Source organism: Pelobates fuscus, chromosome 6 (assembly GCF_036172605.1).
Source record: "Pelobates fuscus isolate aPelFus1 chromosome 6, aPelFus1.pri, whole genome shotgun sequence".
Taxonomy (NCBI): Eukaryota; Metazoa; Chordata; class Amphibia; order Anura; family Pelobatidae; genus Pelobates; species Pelobates fuscus.
Genome location: NC_086322.1, coordinates 163,055,280 through 163,074,185, shown reverse-complemented (window position 1 = coordinate 163,074,185; position 18,906 = coordinate 163,055,280). Strand labels below are relative to the sequence as shown.

Sequence of the window (18,906 nt, the reverse complement as noted above, 5' to 3'; positions counted from 1 at the left end):
TTTTTTTTGTGTGAAAATTTGTATATTTTGTATAGGATATTATGAAAAGTAAAAAAAAAAAAAAAAAGCCTTTATACTTGTACAAGAATTAAATGTTATAATTTAACCTGTGCGTTTAATTTTACATTGTCCAACATGTTTGTGTCTCCATTTTATTTTCCAAAAAGATAAATATTCTGTGTTCACATGCAAACTGTCCATTTATTAATCTACTGTGTTAAAACTCAAAACACTTCCTTTAAAATAATGGATGTAAAGTTCTGGCATGCTTGGAAGTTAATTGACCATCACAACTCCAGGCTATGGATATCAGGATTTTAGTGCACAACATAATGACCCCCAAGGCTACACAAATCCCAGTAGCTAGGTTGTCATTGCACCTGCAAGGTTGTGTTCCTCTTAAGGTCGCCTTTGTTCATTTGTAGGCTAGCATAGTTTTCTGTAGGTTATTGTTGGAGTTTTGCTTTTAACTCCTCTGATCTTTGTAAACAAATTCATCAGGGAGATTATTTATTTATATTTGTAAAAGTTACCCATCCACACATTGTAAAATGTTTTTAGTTGTGATATATATATGATTATATCATCCGTGCTTAGAAATTCTCTGGGTTATTCACTAAAGGCCAAAATAACAAACATTGTGGTTGGATGTGTAGCTGATTTGGATAATTTTTCTAGTTCATCTATTTTGAAATTCGTTTTGAATTCCTGACATTTCTCACTTGTGACTAACAGTGTAAGTTTAGGATGCTTAATGTATTGCACGTGAGCACTTGGTTTCAGGCCGCCTCATGAACACTGTTATTACATTTCTAATTGTAGTCAATATAGTGATCTAATTTCTTGATAGTAAACTGGTCTGAATTTGCTGAACATTTGTAGTATTTCTGGCTTATTGGGATTAGTGGGGTTATTGCCACATTTAAAACTTTGCTTCATGGCTTGAATTTGTTGTATCTTTAAATTGGTTTCTGATTTCATACTCTTAGTTAACCTGCTGCCTTAGTGCTGTATCATATTATCGAGATAGATGTGTGAAACCTAGCAGAAGCCAGAGAGGGCTGGATACCCAAAGAGAAATCATAAACACAGTTTGTTTGAGTAAACTAATATAGCACTTTATCAAGCTTGCTACTTGTTTTTAACACCTCATGTAATTGATATCCTTTGATATGCATTAGATCATAGGTCCTCAAACTCCGGCCTCCCAGATGTTGCTGAACTACAACTCCCATGATTCTCTGGCTATATATGTAATTCAAAGAATCATGGGAATTGTAGTTCAGCAACATCTGGGGGGCCGGAGTTTGAGGACCCATGCTTTAAAAGGGTGGCCAAAAAAAGTAAAGATATCTACTGTTGCAGAGCAACATCTCTCATGTTGCTTTGTCAGCCTTAAATGCATTGTGCAATGATAGTTTAACAATATATACACTGTACTACTCTCACATATTATTTGTATGTTATATGGAATTCGGCATACAGTGTAAAATAATTATTAGAACCTTCATATCTCATCCCTTTCTCCCCAGTACGTTTTTGGAATAGTGATAACCATAGAAACTCCCACTAGTGACTGATTACCAAGAGGAAGCCTGCATGTTCTTGGCTGCCGTCCAATTCTGGCCTCAGTTTGAAAAGGCCTTAACTGCTTATTGTCCCCAACAGAGACCTATTGGAAGTGGGTGAGATTCACAATGCAGTATTACAGTGTATCCTGGCTACCCACAGGGTCCAGCTGGAGCGGTGTAACCCCTTCACTTCCAAACTGGCATGAATGGCTTAATGCTATCCACTGGTCTGTATTGTGTTGATCCTAATTATTGTTACAGTGACACGGATGTTATTCAATGTATGTCACTATTTGAGTGTAGACACATAATGTAAGTTCTTGTTTTGTTTTTCCCCTCTCATCCTATAAATCTTAAATGTATGATTTGAGTGTACAAAAATGCTTTAAAGTTAAAGAAATTAAGATTATTTCAATACTATGAAAGCCAATTCAAGAAACTATAACCAACGTACACTGATGTTTTGAGTTTTTGTTGGAAACAAATCATATTTATGACGGCAGCTTTCCTTTTCCCATGTTTCTTTTTCATACTGCAGATTTTTTTGATTTTTTTTTTTTAATGCGCATATAGTTATACATACCCACACATCTACATACATTCCCATGCACACTTGTGGAATTTCACATTTTTTTCTTTACTGTTCCCACATTTGACTCTCTAATTTTGCATTTGAGTAAAAGGTTTTACATTTACAAATGTGCAAAGTTAGGTAGATTTCCAAATATGACTCTCTGCTAACCTCCAGGTTTTTTCTGAGGTTAGGAATGGTGCTGGTTCTTTCTAGTGATATAGATATATATATACCTACATATATACAGTACAAATAAAATATATAACTTGCTGACCAAATCACTAACGAGTTGAACAAATACTCTAATAATATACTTATTTTCAAGTCCTATGTGTGTTTTCGTTTGTTTTGTTTTTTTGCATTTATTGCACTAGGTGCTTGCATGGCATTCCCTGAATGCAAATAATGTGGGGCTTTTAAGAGTATGGAGAATTGTAATTAGGGTCATCATTATCAGTGAGATTTCAGAGTAAATTCAAATTTAAACTGACACTTCTGCCAACCTACTTAATCTAAATTAAGTTAATTAAACCACCCCACCCCTCCCCCCATATCAGACGGCCAATCAGCAATTCCCCATGTACAAATCTGTCTTGGAAATGGTAAGTTTCTTTCCAAACCAGTTTTGTGAATGGGGAGTCACTGATTGGTTGAGTGTGTCAGCTGACTGCTCTCAGTCAATCAGCAGCACTGCGCTCCCTGAATATGAAAATTCAGAAGCTGGATGCTCCCACGTGGGGAGTGGCAATCTCCCATTTAGTCGACTTAGGGGTTAAAAAGGAACACTATAGTGACAGGAGTACAAACCTGTATATGCAGAGCATGGAGACACTGAATGTGCAGCACTGATCCAGTAAGCACTTTTAGTGGCGGTCTAAGTGACTGTCTCTAGGCAGCAATGTATACACTGCCTTTTCTCTGAAAAGGCAGTCATTACAATAAAAGGCATGCAGAGCATGCTATACACATCTACATTAAGCTGTTGGTGTTCTGGTTATTTTAGTCTCCCTTTCAATGCATGATAGTGGAGTTTTAATTTCTTGCTTGTTTTTTTTCCTGTTAAATTGACATAAAATGTTAATTTTACACATTGTCAGCAAACAAAGTTTACATAAAAAGTAATAATACCGACCTCCTGTAGGATGCTAGACTATTGAGTAAACCGTAAATATGCTCTCTGGGTTCAGAATGGTGAGCAATGTTGTTGCAAACACTAGTTTATTCTTCATATAACCGCTCCTGTTACTTTGAGCTTGTCACCTAGAAAGGGTTGTAAGGGGTCAGCGCTACAACACTGGTTTTCTCAATGTTCTGATAAGCATCTTCAAACAGGAAAAGCTTTTCACTTTGAATTGCCAACCACCTTGATTGAATTACTCTATCTTGGTAAATTTGTACTTAATTACATAATTTTCTTTATGTGAATTTAAGAGTATGTTTCTTATATCTATCCTTGGAGGAAGTTGGAAAATTAACTACGGGTGCTGGCAGTATGCTTAGAGTTAATGGTTGGTGGCGTCCCCTTCAGCTTCATTGTAGGAGAGGTCATTTTCAGCTCTAAATGTGCTTTTGTTCATATGTTTAAAATTATTTTTTTGTTTGTTTTACATGTGGTTTTGGACTATATAAATGGTTACAGTGGTTGGCTATATTATGCCAATTTATTTAGATTAGCAGAGAGTATTAGTGGTGTAGTGTGTTACGATAGTGCGGGGGCATCACTGAAACATACATATTCTAGTACTGTTTGAGAAGTTGAGTGACACTCCTATTTGGCAGATTTTTCAGCTGCTGCTTTCAGCTGCTGTCATCAAAATAGCGTCAGGGGGATGCTTAGGAGTGTAATTCCCACTAATGTCAGGTAAGCCAGTACTAAATTTCCTGGTTCTCGTTGTGATTAGGACCCGAAAACTGCAAGGAGCTGTGCATTATCCCCCTTTCATTATGTGGGATTATTGCATGGAGTTATTCATAGCATTATTTACCTTTTTTTTTTATTTAAAGCACCAAGGCATCCTCTGCGCTGCTTGCACCAAAGGGACACTGTAGGCACTTCATCTCATTGATTAGATTATAGTGCCTAAACTCTACTGGTACGGTCCCTCCATTTAGTTTTAAAATATTTTTAAGCAATTTAACACCAAATAATGGTTCCAGGTTATTCACAGACACTCCTCTACTGGATATATGGTTATAGGCACTATAGGCACCCAGACCACTTCAGCTTAATGAAGTGGTCTTGGTGCCAGGTCCATCTAGGATTAGCCCTGCCTGCTGGGTTAATCCAGCCTCTAGTGGCTATCTCATTGACAGCCGCTAAAGGCTCTTCTGCTCTTCTCACTGTGATTTTCACAGTGAGAAGACGCCAGCGTCTAAAGGAAAGCATTGAGAGTGCTTTCCTATAGACTGCCTGAATGCGTGCGCTCTTGCCGCGCATTCAGCCGATGACGACCGAAGGAGGAGGAGAGTCCCTAGCGCCGAGGGAGCCCGGCGCTGGAGAAAGGTGAGTGTTTAACCCCCTTCCGCCTGGTGGGAGTGGGACCCTGAGGGTGGGGGCACCCTCAGGGCACTATAGTGCCAGGAAAAAGAGTTTGTTTTCCTGGCACTATAGTGGTCCTTTAAGGCAGAGATAGATTACACAATTTCTTCTAGTCCTACAGATTCATGTCAGCAGTGGGCACTTCGGTAGGCGAAAAGCAGTCAGCTGACACTCATGCTAATGTTTATTCAATATCCCAAACTGCACAGAGGGGATTGGTTTGCTGGAGAGTCTTGTTTAGAAACAGATTGATGCTGAATGCAAGAACAGTGCTAGACTCTAGATACTTTAACCACTTAAATGAGATTAAACGGTTCGTATGTATAATGCCCTTTTAAACACATTCATTCATAGTCTCTCAACCTCAATGAGCTGTTTGTAATTGTGGGGTGAGGAGTTGAGACAAAACATATTTACTTTCATTTTTACTGATTAAAAAGTTGTAATAAGATTTGCATTATGATGTGTTTGGGTAGTCTGCTTAGCTCTGTTGCTGTTCTTAAATTCCCCTTTGCAGGACACATAGGCAAGGGTCACCTAAAGATAGATAAAAGCAGGCACTGCACGCTGCTTCTTTGGAAAGGCTCTGCTATGAGCACATTTCCATAAATGGCCAGAGCAACTGGAGATGGCACCTTGCAGGGATAGTGGATGGGGAACAGCAGGTGCTGCCTGGCGCTCAGTCATATAACACTAGCAAACTCTTCTCTTGTGTACTGCATGTCTTTTCCAGTGCTGCATGGTCCAACAGGGAATTAAGCTGCTTTTTCAAGGTGCTATGCTCAATATATTGATTCTGCTTTTTGGGGATTTTCAGGTTTTTTTTTATATGTATGTTAGTAACTGCATGCATACACCATATTTACTTAACTATGTTTGAATAAAACCAAACCTTCATCACAATTGTAAATTTTTATTTGGAAGCAATGAGAATGTGTGCCTGTGTAGTGGGAGTTATTTGTCAATTTCTAATCATGCCATCACTAATCATTGTTTTCCCGTTGCAATAACCGCAACTTCCAAAATATCAGCTTTGCTAGGTATTCTCTCAATTGCAAGTCCTTGAAAAATTGACTCATGGCTTAACAATTGCAGGGAGACATGGTTTCTGAAAATGTTACTGCTGGTACCAGTTTACATTACCTTTTTCAGTATACTCCTTTCTAGAAAAATCAGGTCGACTCACACAATCCACGAGAGTGATTTCTGGAATAACTCCTATCTAGTTAAGACAACAGAATATGCTTTGAGGCCTGCTTAAATCGAAGGGGTTAAAAGCTCTAGATTTAGCAGGAGGTGATTTTCCTTATCATAACTTCACTTGCTAGACTTTCTGTCCCATATCTCTGGAACTCCACACAACTTCCAGCATTATCCCTCTGTTTTCATGAAGTCTTTCTCAAAATAAATCTGTTTCTACAGATATTACTCAACCTTTTGCTGTTACAACCTTTATATTGGACTAGTTCTGTCATCTATATTCAACACCACAATATTATTTCATATTCTACCTCTACCTTTTAGATTGTAACCATTAAGAACCACCACTGAATTCATACAATTTTCATTAAAACTCTGAATTTTAGCAAACTAAATCTGAAGTGGTAAAATTGAGGATAGATTTGGCAAGCTGTGACTAATGCAGAATTACCCAGAGCTATTTTTGCCTTGCTTTTATAATTCAGATTTAATTCAGTTAACCCCTGCATGTTGGCAAGGGGATAGATGCATCACTTTAAAATTTAAAGGGTTACTCCAACCACAATGATCACTTCAGTGATTTAAAGGTGTCATGGTGATAGGAGTCGGCATGTGCAGCGTTTCAGTTTGGAACACTGCACATACTAAAATGTTTTAATTCTGTGCCAGGGACAAGTTGCAACCCCAGCATACGTGACATTGGCATCCGAGAATTCTGCACAGAATTGACATTGGCAGCCCAGAACTTGTATTGCACAGAGCAGTGTGTCATCAAGAGAAAGATGGCTTCTCCATCCCTCCCACTGTGCGCTCTCTGTCGTTAGCGGGAGGAGCGAGTGTTCATACATATATACATATATATTTTTTTTAAATACCACTTCCCTTGCCAGAGCACATTCGTGTTCTCTGAGCCGATAAATTGGACCAATCGGAGGCTTCTCTATGAGAAGCTGGTGATTGGACCATGGAAGACCCCAGTGACCTCAGAGGAAGCGCAGAAGTCAGTCATGGGGCTTCACCAAGCACTGGATTCCAGTTAAATAATCTTTTTATTTTGTCGGTTATGCTTCGGGGGCGGGGTGCCATGGGTGCTTCTCCATATTTCACACAATTCAAACCTCCCTCACATATTTCACATGATCCGTTACCATTTAGCGTCACAACAGCTGAATTAAAAAAACAAAAATCTCTAAGTCGGCTATGTTTTTCCATTTTGACTATTTTGGTCTAAAATGTGAAATTCAATTTAAATTTTCACAAAGGATACTCCAGATAACGATTGTGTGTAATTATGTAAAAAAAAAAAATGTATTTGCAAGATGCTATAGATGTGAGATTTAGAAAGCACTCCAAGTTCATTTGATGTCTGTTTGGTCTACTGTATTCCTTTAATGCATTGGTTTGAAATTGGGTACTCAAGGTTCAGACCAGTACATCACTTTCATTCGCAACAACAGTTTGTTGTTTTGTGGCTTTGCCCAGTTAGTGAAGACACTGTTAAGGATCTGATTAACTGGTTAACACCGCGGTTCCCAAACTGTGTGCCGTGACGTGCACAGGGGTGCAGCGGAATGTTTCCCCGGTGCTATGATTATAGCACCGGGGAAACATTACTGCTGAACAGGGGTCCGGTCAGGTGCCGCGGTCCTTTAAGACTGCGACCGGACCCCGGTAATGTCGGACAACTGGGAGGAAATGCCAGCCTGTCACTACCTCCCAGCGTCATGCAGAGAGACAGCGCGGAAGGAGGCAGCCGCAGCATGACAGGAGCACGAAGAGCTCCAGACCCCTCACCCCCCTTTTTTTTTCCCCCCTCTGCCCCCTCCTCTCAACATATTACTTGGGAAACCTGACTCTCACCTTTGTAATGATCCATTGTATTGTGATACATTTAAACACCAGAAATGTTCTAAATGTATCTTTTATATTTAAATACCTAAACACAACAGATGACTACCGTTTGTAGACATGAGCACTGCATTATTTTATTTTTTTACTTCTAATATAGTGGCTGGGCTTCAATCAGGGACCTTCTCAGGTCCCAGAGGAGAAAATTTAATTTTACCATAGTGATTGCACGTATACGTCTCTCCTTGTTATCAGCGGAGTAGCAGAGGGGAAAATATGCTGCTTCCAACCTGGAGTATTTTCTCACGTGCGTTATTTTGCAAACACAACTGCACCCATTTTTTTGCTATTTTTTTTTCTTTGTCATTAATTTAATCTCCTTATGGATTATTAAAGACCTTGTTTTTTTGTTTGTATTTCTAATCATTCTCGTCACCATCATACAACATTTCTGCTTAAAGTGAACTCTTAAAGGGTTATTCCAAGCATTGTTACCACCGCATTGATTTGAAGTGGTCCTGGTGCTTGGAGTCTGTACATGTAATGTTTCGCTATGAAACTAAGCACATAAAGAATACAACACCTCTGCTGCCGGTGGTGTATATACATTTCAGGCTGTGTCATTGGGGCTCCCTGTGAATATCTTCTCGCCCTCCCTGGTCTCCCTCCCCTTAATTGTTGGTCGAAACAAATTAACGTTTAATTTAATAACAATATTCCTAATTTTTCTCCTGCTTGCAAATATAAAAAATATGTGTATTGCTGATGAATAAATGTTCTATAATAAAGGGGTTTTGTGTAGTGGGGACATAATGTGTTATAGCAGAAATCAGAGCAGCTTTTTCACATGTACATTCTGCTGTATTTTGATGGATTTATTTACTAAACTAAAACTTTTTTTTGTTTTGTTTTTTTTGTTAGTGGAGGCATCTGTCCAGGGCAGCAATGTTCACTGCACAGACAAGACAATCGAGGCGGCAGAGGCATTGCTCCATATGGAGTCCCCTACCATACTGCATGACTCTCGAAGTCCAGGTAACAGTGCTCACAATTATCTTTGCATCATATGCATAACTCACAATCAACTGGAATTAGATACATTTTAATGCCATGGGTTGTATGTTTTGTCTCAAAGAATGAAAAGTGTGTGTGTGTGTATGTATGTATGTATGTATATATATATATATATATATATATATATATGTATATATATATGTGTGTGTGTGTGATATATATATACACACACACATATATATAGTGTATATATTTTATATGTGTATATATCTAAAGTGTTTAACATTAGTTAATAAGCAGCTCATTTATGATTTGTACATCTAATAGTAAAACCAAGCACATCTTAGATAAGCAATACATAAGCAACATCCAAAGGTAAAAACAATGAAACACCCAAATAACCAGAGCAGAGAGGCAATTGACTACCTGCACACATCCAGACTGAAATTGAAATGAACGTAGGTATCCAGATAAGGTCTTACTATAGGCACCCAGACCACTTCAGCTCAATTAAGTCTGGTCTGGGTGACAGGTCCATCTAGTGTTAACCCTGCAGCTGTAAACATAGTAGTTTCAGAGAAACGGCTATGTTTACATTAAGGTTAATCCAGCCTCTAGTGGGTGTCTCATTGACAGCCGCTAGAGGCGCTTCTCACTGTGATTTTCACCTTATTTGTTGCGAGTAGGTGACCGTCTACACCACTCCTTTTAAAAAAAAAAAATACATTTTTTTTATGAGTTCCAAGTTGTTAGGAAAAGACCGCCTTAGATGGAAGCCTTTTCTGAATGTGTGATTTAACACCGCTTTTCTCGATAACCTCAGCCTGACAAAAAGATCTTTTGGAAAGATGAAAAGTAGCCAGTTATCTTATTATCCTCCTGTGGGAAGCCACATAAGGGAAAAAAATGTGTGGTAGACAATAACCCATATAGTAAATTATAGAACATTATAGAACACTATTATATTTATATAAGTACAAAGTATAATTATATAGTTTAAAACACTGAGCTAAAATTCAGATTCATATTAAGATTTATTTAAAGGAACACTATAGTCACCTAAATTACTTTAGCTAAATAAAGCAGTTTTAGTGTATAGATCATTCCCCTGCAATTTCACTGCTCAATTCACTGTCATTTATGAGGTAAATCACTTTGTTTCTGTTTATGCAGCCCTAGCCACACCTCCCCTGGCTATGATTGACAGAGCCTGCATGAAAAAAAAAACTGGTTTCACTTTCAAACAGATGTAATTTACCTTAAATAATTTTATCTCAATCTCTAAATCGAACTTTGATCACATACAGGAGGCTCTTGCAGGGTCTAGCAAGCTATTAACATAGCAGGGGATAATAAAATATTCATTAAACAGAACTTGCAATAAGGAGAGCCTAAATAGGGCTCTCTTTACAGGAAGTGTTTTAGGAAGGCTGTGCAAGTCACATGCAAGGAGGTGTGACTAGGGTTCATAAACAAAGGGATTTAACTCCTAAATGGCAGAGGATTGAGCAGTGAGGCTGCAGGGGCATGTTCTATACACCAAAACTGCTTCATTAAGCTAAAGTTGTTAAGGTGACTATAGTGTCCCTTTAATGGCATGTAAAGCAATATAGCTTTGTTTATAAACTGCTTGATTTTCTGTGATTATTCGTTGTCACTAGTAGATTGTGTCAGTGGCATATGGTCGCAATGGTACTGGGAATGTTGCCAAGACATTTTAGGCAGGTGATGTTTGACATGTTGGTAATCAATAGCAATGCCTTGGCAAGAGGTCATGGTCACCAACAAACAGCTGATTGTCTGCACAGCATTTCAAAATGTTTCTGTACTGGAGATGGGGTTAGCAGTTGGTAAATCTTGACCTTACTAGTCACGTAAGCTACAGTTTTTTTTTTTTGGTTTTTTTTTTATGGAAGGTAAATTGGTCTCTTATTTGATGGATCATATTATGATCTAAACTTTACAAAATGTTATCTATGAATTTTAAATGTTACTTACATGTTTCATATCAAAGCTGTTTCCTCTCAAGTGATGTGAAATGCTTGTATATGAAGGCTTTTGCTCCTCTTACAGAGAAAAATATATCCTACTTTAGACTCTGCAGTTTCATTTTCAAGTGAAGAAATAGGAGGTGCAGTTATCCGTTGAGTTTTGAATGAATTTAATGCATCTGATGATTGCAGTGTGGACTTGCTCATTGAGTTTTGAGTGCATTTCTAACTGTCCCTTCTCTATTCTTCCTCTGTAGTGGACATTTATACATCTACATGTGTCTCTACACCAGAGTTCATTCACGCCGCCATGAGGCCCGATGTAATCACTGAAACAGTGGTTGAAGTTTCCACTGAGGATTCTGAACCAATGGATGCCTCTCCGATCCCTGTGACTATCGAACTTGGAGAACCAATGAAAAAGAAAAAAGGTACATTCCATTAGCTTTAAGCTCGCTATCTGGTTTTGTGTATAAATTTTGTATAATAAGACAATCAACTAGCCATGAAACACATTCCATGATTTAAAGACCGATATTCTACATTATCTTTAAGTTTTTGTAAGGTGACTGCAAACACTACTATTTGAAAATTGCATATTTATATTGTTTTCACTGTTTGTGGATATTTGTGTGCATTGCACCCAGTCCACTTTGTGTTAGTTTGTGGTCTGGTGCCCTTTAGGGTCCATTTAATAGTTAAAAGTGCTGATTGAATGTTACCAACACAATAATGCGCTCTACAAGAAATGAACAATACACCGTAACAGTTCTATGTTGCTGTTCACTTGGTCAACATTGTTCAGTTTTTGGGTGAGCGTTCCTGTGAAGTATATATATCAGATTTGATTTATCTCCAACCTTTTCAATTCTACAGCTGGTAGGAAACCAAAGATTCAGCAATCTTTTCCCAATGGGTCTCCAGATTTGGGAATAAAGAAAAAACCAAGGGAAGGAAAAGGTAAAGTTTCAAACATTTTATCCACTGTATTTGATTCATATCTAATAAAAGTAAGCCTACCAACAAACGTGTATATAAAAGTCCCAGGATTTTTGCTGCACACTGACAATCCATTCAGTGGAACCCAGTTGATATGCATCGTCGCCTCCCGTAGGGGACAAAATGTTTAACCCCTTAAGGACCAAACTTCTGGAATTAAAGGGAATCCTGACATGTCACACATGTCGTGTCCTTAAGGGGTTAAGAGCCATGAAGTGGCATATCTCCGGTTTCAAAATTTCCACTCACCTTTTAACTTAAGTTTAAGTTGCGACCTGGCTAGTAGAAATTCACCCATTTTGATTGTGCCATGATAACTCCAGGCTTGCAGTGACAAGTAACATTTGTAGGACTCTCTAGTAGTGTCAACTTAGAGTTCTGATCTAGCCTATAGTCAGGGTGAAGTACTATTGTGCATGATGTCTGCGCATATCATTGCAGGAATTTGTGTACACAACAATGACAATAATAAACAAGATAAAATGACAGGAGTTCTAAGCAAAGAACATTCGTAGCCATGTTGCTTGTAATGGTCATTTTAATTTGTATGTCCTCCATCCATTCAGCCTATTATTTGTATTTTGTTTACCATGTGTTGCTGTTTTGATTTTTAGGGAGCACAACATATTTGTGGGAGTTCCTATTAGACCTGCTTCAGGATAAGAACACATGTCCTCGATACATCAAGTGGACTCAGAGAGAGAAAGGGATCTTCAAGCTAGTGGACTCTAAGGCTGTCTCCAGACTTTGGGGGAAGCATAAGAACAAGCCAGATATGAACTATGAGACAATGGGACGCGCTTTAAGGTAGTGAATCCGGGAGTAAACATGTTAAAGTTGAAATGTTTCCATTCCATGCTATATTTGGGGCAACATTAAATTGCTTCTAATGATTAGTCTATAAAACATTGGCTTTGCAAAAATGTACTTGTGCATCGAATAGAACGTTACTGAAATTAAAGTCCTTGTAACCCACTGTATTCAAATTTATACTAGGAAATTATTCCTTGGGTTTCAAATAGTTAGTCACTCTAAGCACAGTGAAAATCTTTGCATAATTTCAAACGCTATGGTGAAGTGTGTCCAGCTTCCTGTTCAGAGTGCATTATAATTGCTGCAATTGGCAAACCCCTGTAGCTGTAAGACTTCCTTATGGATCAGTGATGTCAAAGGAGAAAATGTACTTGTCTTTAAACATAAGCCGTCCAACTTGTGTATAAGCATTTCACATGCATATTTGTAGAAAGCCCAAATTGGAGCTTCTCGTATGTCATTGTTGCACACAGCCCAGTGTTCATTTTAACAGTTTGCTTTCCAGTGGCAGAAACTGCACATGCCACTAGTCAAACGGCAGACAGGATGTTTGGGGGTCCAGTTTTGTAAGTTTTCAAATTATCAGAATTTTCCTGAACTTCATCAAAACATTACAGCACATTCAGGAGGAAAACATTACTTTTATGGTAGTTAATTCTTTTAAAGAAATGTGCAAAATTAAAGCAAGCTTGTTTTCATAGTGAAAAATGGAGCCAGTCTACAATTTGCAGCTGAATGGCATAACTATATAATAATTAATTTTGTAGCTAGGGAGTTACTGAATTAGATTCTTCTGACCAGGAGATATGATTTTTTTTTCTTGTGTAATGTGTTGGGTTATGAAGCAAAGTGTTTTATTATTCATAGGAGATATGTTTGCTTATGAATGCAAATCCTAATTTAAAACACTACATTCCTAGAACATTAGTTATACATGATGACTTTGTTATGACTGGCTTGTTTTTATGCCATATATATTAATTTGCAGGATATTCAGTATGTGTCCATAATTGCTGTGGCTATAAGTTGCTATGTCAATTGATTAAAGCCAGCTGTGTAATGAAATGTCATTCTATTACCCTGCAGGTACTACTATCAAAGAGGGATCCTTGCAAAAGTGGAAGGACAGAGGCTTGTGTACCAGTTCAAAGAGATGCCCAAGAACATTGTGGTCATTGAGGATGATAAAGCAGAATCCAGCAGTGAAGAGGTTGTTTCCCCGGCAGATGAAAAGTCTCTGGAACGAGTGTCTATTCCCACAGAGAGCATCCTGAAAATGGCAATGCCTGGCCGATTGGAAAAAAGTCCTATTCAGCAGAATTCAAGGAAGCCCAGATTTGTCAGCTTAAATTCACCTGGGAATGAGTCATCCCCTAATTCACCCACCAGCACCACACCAACAGGAACTCAAAGGTTTGAATCTGAAATCTTACTTGCTATAAAGCATTCCTTATCAACAGAGCATACAATTATATATTTTTTTCCTACATCTCCTTGAGTACTGATGGAAAGATACAATCTTCCTTTCTACGGTGCTGACTTAATAAAAACATTAATTCCTCCTCGTAATAAGGTTGGGGAGGAGGGGTTGTTCTCCTGTCAAAATAGGTAGGGCCTAACTCCTTATTGGTCTCCTTCTGAGGTTTTCAGGCGTTACACATGCACCGCATGTGTACACTGGTCAGCAGTATCTCAGACCAAAACGCTTTAGTGTGTCTATCCCCAAGTTCATAGACTCCCCAGCATTGAATTAATGCTTTTCTATTCTGGGTGCAACAGGAAGAGTCGCTGGAGGGGTGTTAAACCCAGTAATGTAAACATTGAAGTTTTTCCAAAACGGCAAAGTTTTACATTCTAGGATTAAACCTATAGGGCCACTGCACCCATGCTGCTTCATTGTGATGGCTTTAATGGTCCTCGAGTCTCCATTTTATTGACCACCCTGTACACGAAGTAAAGAAGATTCTGCCTGGGGTCTGTTTTATTTTGGATTGTATCTTTAAAGTAGACTTCCTGGCAACTTTAAAAATGCTTTTATTTTTTTATAGGTGACTGGAGCAACATAATTCTTAGTTTATATTTTTAAAGATCTACTTTCCTGAGGTTTACTACTAGCTCCTACTAGATAGTGCTGTAGTGTGTTGTGGAGTGACACTGAATTAACGTATTTGTCAGTTGCATGGAACATAATGATAAGATTTGGACTTTGGCAGCTTTTCTTACCCAAACCCATTTCATTTGCCATTTGCGCTTTGAGTTTACTGGAAAAATGTATATTCTGTCAAATGAAAGTGTTACTTCAAGCATCATAATCACTGCAGCCTGCTGTATGGTTATGATGCCAGAAGTACCCTGTCCCCATTTCCTGTTAATGAAGCAACAGTTTGCCCTCTGTACCTGGGTCCCTGTCGGACCCCAAGGCTCTTTCATTCCTGCTGACGATACTCTGCAGGGTTGCGTAAGCTGATGCAATTGCTATCCATTGGCTGACCACTGTTGACCAATACATGGCACACTGAAAATTTGCACAGAATTGACATAATGGAGCCCAGAACTCTCGCTAGTTACATCTCCAGCAGCGAAGGGGGTGAACTCCATAAGTGCCATGCACAGACAGACTCCAAGAACCATGACCACTTCAAATTACTGAAGTGATCATGGAGCTTAGAGGCTTTAAGAAAAGTTGAGTGTGTTTTCTAGGAATTTAAGCCTCTTTGCCTGATAAGGAAAGTTTATGCTGCATTGCTACAATTACTGTTGCCATAACAAGGAGAGAGAGAGAGAATAAATGGATTTTAAAAAAACCGAAATTGCTACATTAAAGGAACACTATAGGGTCAGGAACACAAACAGGTATTCCTGACCCTATAGTGTTTAAACCACCATCTGGCCCCTCATGCCTCCCTAAATATAGCAAAATCTTAATTGTATTTAAGCCTGAAACTGTAGCTCTGCATGCTGTTTGCCTCAAAATAGCAAGCTATCTGCTGACATCATCAGAAGTGGTGGCCTGATCCAATCACTGTGCTTCCCCATATGATTGGCTGAGACTGACAACGAGACAGATCAGGGGCAGAGCCAGCACAATTCAAACACAGCCCTGGCCAATCAGCATCGCCTCATAAAAATGAATTGAATCAATGAAGCTCTATGAGGAAAGTTCAGTGTCTGCATGCAGAGGGTGGAGACACTGAATGTTTGGATGCATTTTAGGCAGCCATGACCCAGGAAGGATCTCTAACAGCCATCGAAGGAGTGGCCAGTGAAGTTATCACTAGGCTGTAATGTAAACACTGCCTTTTCTCTGAAAAGACAGTGTTTACAGCAAAAAGCCTGAAGGTAATGATTCTACACACCACATCAAATTCAGAAAGCTGTAGTTGTTCTAGTGACTATAGTGTCCCTTTTAATGCTTTCGTAAAGAAAAGTTGGATATTATGTAGGACCGTAATTTTCTTTTACACTTTATTAGTTAATAAAGCTGTATTTTTTTCTTTTCCTGTCCTAGAACGGTCCGGGTGGCAATGCAAGTGCCTGTTGTGATGACTTCTTTGGGACAAAAAATATCCACTTTGGCCGTCCAGTCCATGAATCCAGGGTCTCCGATAATGGCCAACACAAGTCCAACAACCACATCAGCCCCAAAAGTTGTGATCCAGACAATTCCCACAATGTTGCCAGCATCCTCGGATAGTGACAAGTACACCATGCAGCCTGCCAAAATCATCACCATCCCGACCTCTCAGCTCACCCAGTGTGCACTGCAGGCAAAACCTAGTTTGAGTGGGTCTGGCCAAGTTAATCTGGTTGGAACTCCTCTAACCGTGAGAGCACTTACTCCTGTATCTATAGCGCATGGCACACCAGTAATGAGACTAGCAATGCCAGCACAGCAAGCCAGATGCCAGACTCCTCCTAGGGTTATTAGTACGCTGTTTAAAGGACCTGACATGAAATCAGATGGAGAGCTGAAAACGTACCAGCTGGTAAAAGAGGAAAAACAGACAGAAGGGGGTAAAACTGTTACACATGTTGTGGTTGTTAGTACCCCGTCTGGAATCACTTTGCCAGTGACTGTAAAGCAAGAAGGGGATGGTAGTCGGTGAGAAGTACGGAAATGGGTCCATCGATGTACAGTGAGCTTTGGGTCAAACTGACGTTAAAAACTGAAAGGACAACATTTATTTTTTATTTTAATTTTATTTTTAGGAAAGAAGTGTCTAATGAGACGCTAAAGGGACATTATACAAATGTGGAGTTGAAATTAAATGGCCTTTACTGGAATGTGGATAACATGCCCATATTTTTTGTGGGAAACTTGTTCATATGCTGATGGGAATTTTGCTTCTTACAAAATAAATTTAAATTGACATCAAGGATAAAGAAACTGAAAGGGACCAAAGCGTTCATTTATATATATATATATATATATGTACATTATTTTTTTAGGTTACACTAAATAGAACGTGGAACACTAAAAATAACTGCGTGCGGCTGTTTATCCTGAAATGCAAAGTAGATGACCAGGTCAAAGTGGCAATTGTAAATTGTAACACTTTTTTGCTTTTTTTTTTTTTATTTTTATTTTATATTGTGTGTGTGTATGTGTATATATATATATATATATATATATATATATATATATATATATATATATATAATATATATATATATATATATATATATATATATATGATACACGCCTTTTTGTTTTGTTTTTTTGTACCAGCATCATATACCACTGTGTACCTACAGTCTTCACTTATCCGGTGCTATGTGAAAGTTCTGCTAGATGGGTATATCAGAATGTGAAATGCAAGGAAGAAAATTAGATGCCCACTGATTTTTTTTTTATTTTTTATTTTATTTTTATTTAGAGATTTAAGCAGATTTCATATGGAAGCCTTAGATGGATTCTCAGTTTTTATTTTCCATTAGCAGGTTGTAAAGCAATTTTTATATATAAGTATATTGAAAAGAAAATAATAAGAAAAAAAAAAAAACTTGTACCTAGCACAGTATTGGCATAGAATTACATGTAACATATTTTATATGGTAATTATTGTTTTTTTCTATTATTATTTTGTTAAACCTTTTATGTGACTCTTGATGGTCTGATTTGTGGTAAAGGCTCTGTTCCAGCTAGATAAAACATTAACGCATTAAGGACAATTCAAGGGATTGCACAATTTTACATTAAAACTGACCATGTACATGCTTTAAAGCAATAGTACAATCTGTCTTGTTTTGGAAGGGGGGGGTTAACTTTCAGTGTTATTCATGAAAGCGTGAATTCAAGGAATTGAGTTTCAGGCCACGATAATTTTGAAAAGTAGCCGATTAGGAGCATTTTTCCATTTGGCTGTTTTTGGCTTTTATTTTGAAATTCACTTTGAATTCCAAAACAATGCACGCTTTAGTGAGATGATAATATACAAATAGTTTATCTTCCTTCCTTTAATTAGGCAATTAATCCATTCATTCATTCTACATTTTGACAACTATTGGTCATGTTTTTGCTCTTAAAAGCATAATTCAGACTTTTGGCAATATCATACCATAGTAAACTTTATTTTGGCAGATTTCCAGAGAAAGCATAACATGAGGTCATCTGCACAAGATGTGTACAAAACAATCCTAGTATGAAACAGATGGCAGGAGAAGGTGGGATTACAAATATTTCTCATTGCACTTGCAGGCTAAGATACACATAGCCAACATGCAAGTCATACAAGGTTGCAGATGTTGCTGGCAGGTTTACTTTCTGGAGGGAAACCTTTCAAGTGGTGCACTTCTAGTGCATATTCTGCATTTCCAAATCAAATGAAATTGCTTTAATTTGGTAATGCAAGAGTATATATATATTTTTTTTTTTTTTGTCTTTACATTTTCAGTATATTCTTTTGAGACAAAAATATCATAGCACAAAATGTTTAGACCAGCAACCTGGTCTATTACAATTCCTTTCCAAAAATAAATGTCCCAGTGGAACTGCATATACTAAATAGGTATATTTTCTTTTTATTGCTCTGAGGTGTGTGATGACTTAAGATTTTGCTTTAATTTGCAAAAAACACCGATGGTGACATTGCTGGCATTGGGGCTGAGGGGGGACAGGCAAAGGTGAGTTGTCTGGCCAGTCCTTTCCTACTCATGGTGCTTTGGCATCAGGTGCCGGAGTCACGAAGTGTGTTGGAATTTCAGTGACATTCCAACACAGCCAATATGAGTATTTAATAAAGATTCCTAAAACTCTTCCAAAATGGCAAAAAAAAAGCCTTTCTGTGTCACATGACTATTGCCCTGAGAAAACAGAAATTTTAAAAGAATCCGTTCCGAGCTGACTTTGGGCATTCA

At 38.1% G+C, this 18,906-nt stretch overlaps 1 protein-coding gene across 3 annotated transcripts in view; it reads left to right on the top strand.

Moving 5' to 3' along the window:
* The window catches only part of ELF2 (E74 like ETS transcription factor 2), a 102,588-nt gene extending 85,463 nt beyond the window's left edge, over positions 1-17,125 (top strand). For all 3 annotated transcript variants that reach the window (XM_063460073.1, XM_063460074.1, XM_063460075.1), the window contains 6 exons: positions 8,654-8,767; positions 10,995-11,168; positions 11,614-11,697; positions 12,351-12,543; positions 13,636-13,962; positions 16,058-17,125. In XM_063460073.1, coding sequence (XP_063316143.1) covers positions 8,654-8,767; positions 10,995-11,168; positions 11,614-11,697; positions 12,351-12,543; positions 13,636-13,962; positions 16,058-16,655 — 1,490 coding nt within the window. In that variant the 3' untranslated portion in view covers positions 16,656-17,125. The remainder of the gene's footprint in view (positions 1-8,653; positions 8,768-10,994; positions 11,169-11,613; positions 11,698-12,350; positions 12,544-13,635; positions 13,963-16,057) is intronic.
* Positions 17,126-18,906: the final 1,781 nt, after the last annotated feature.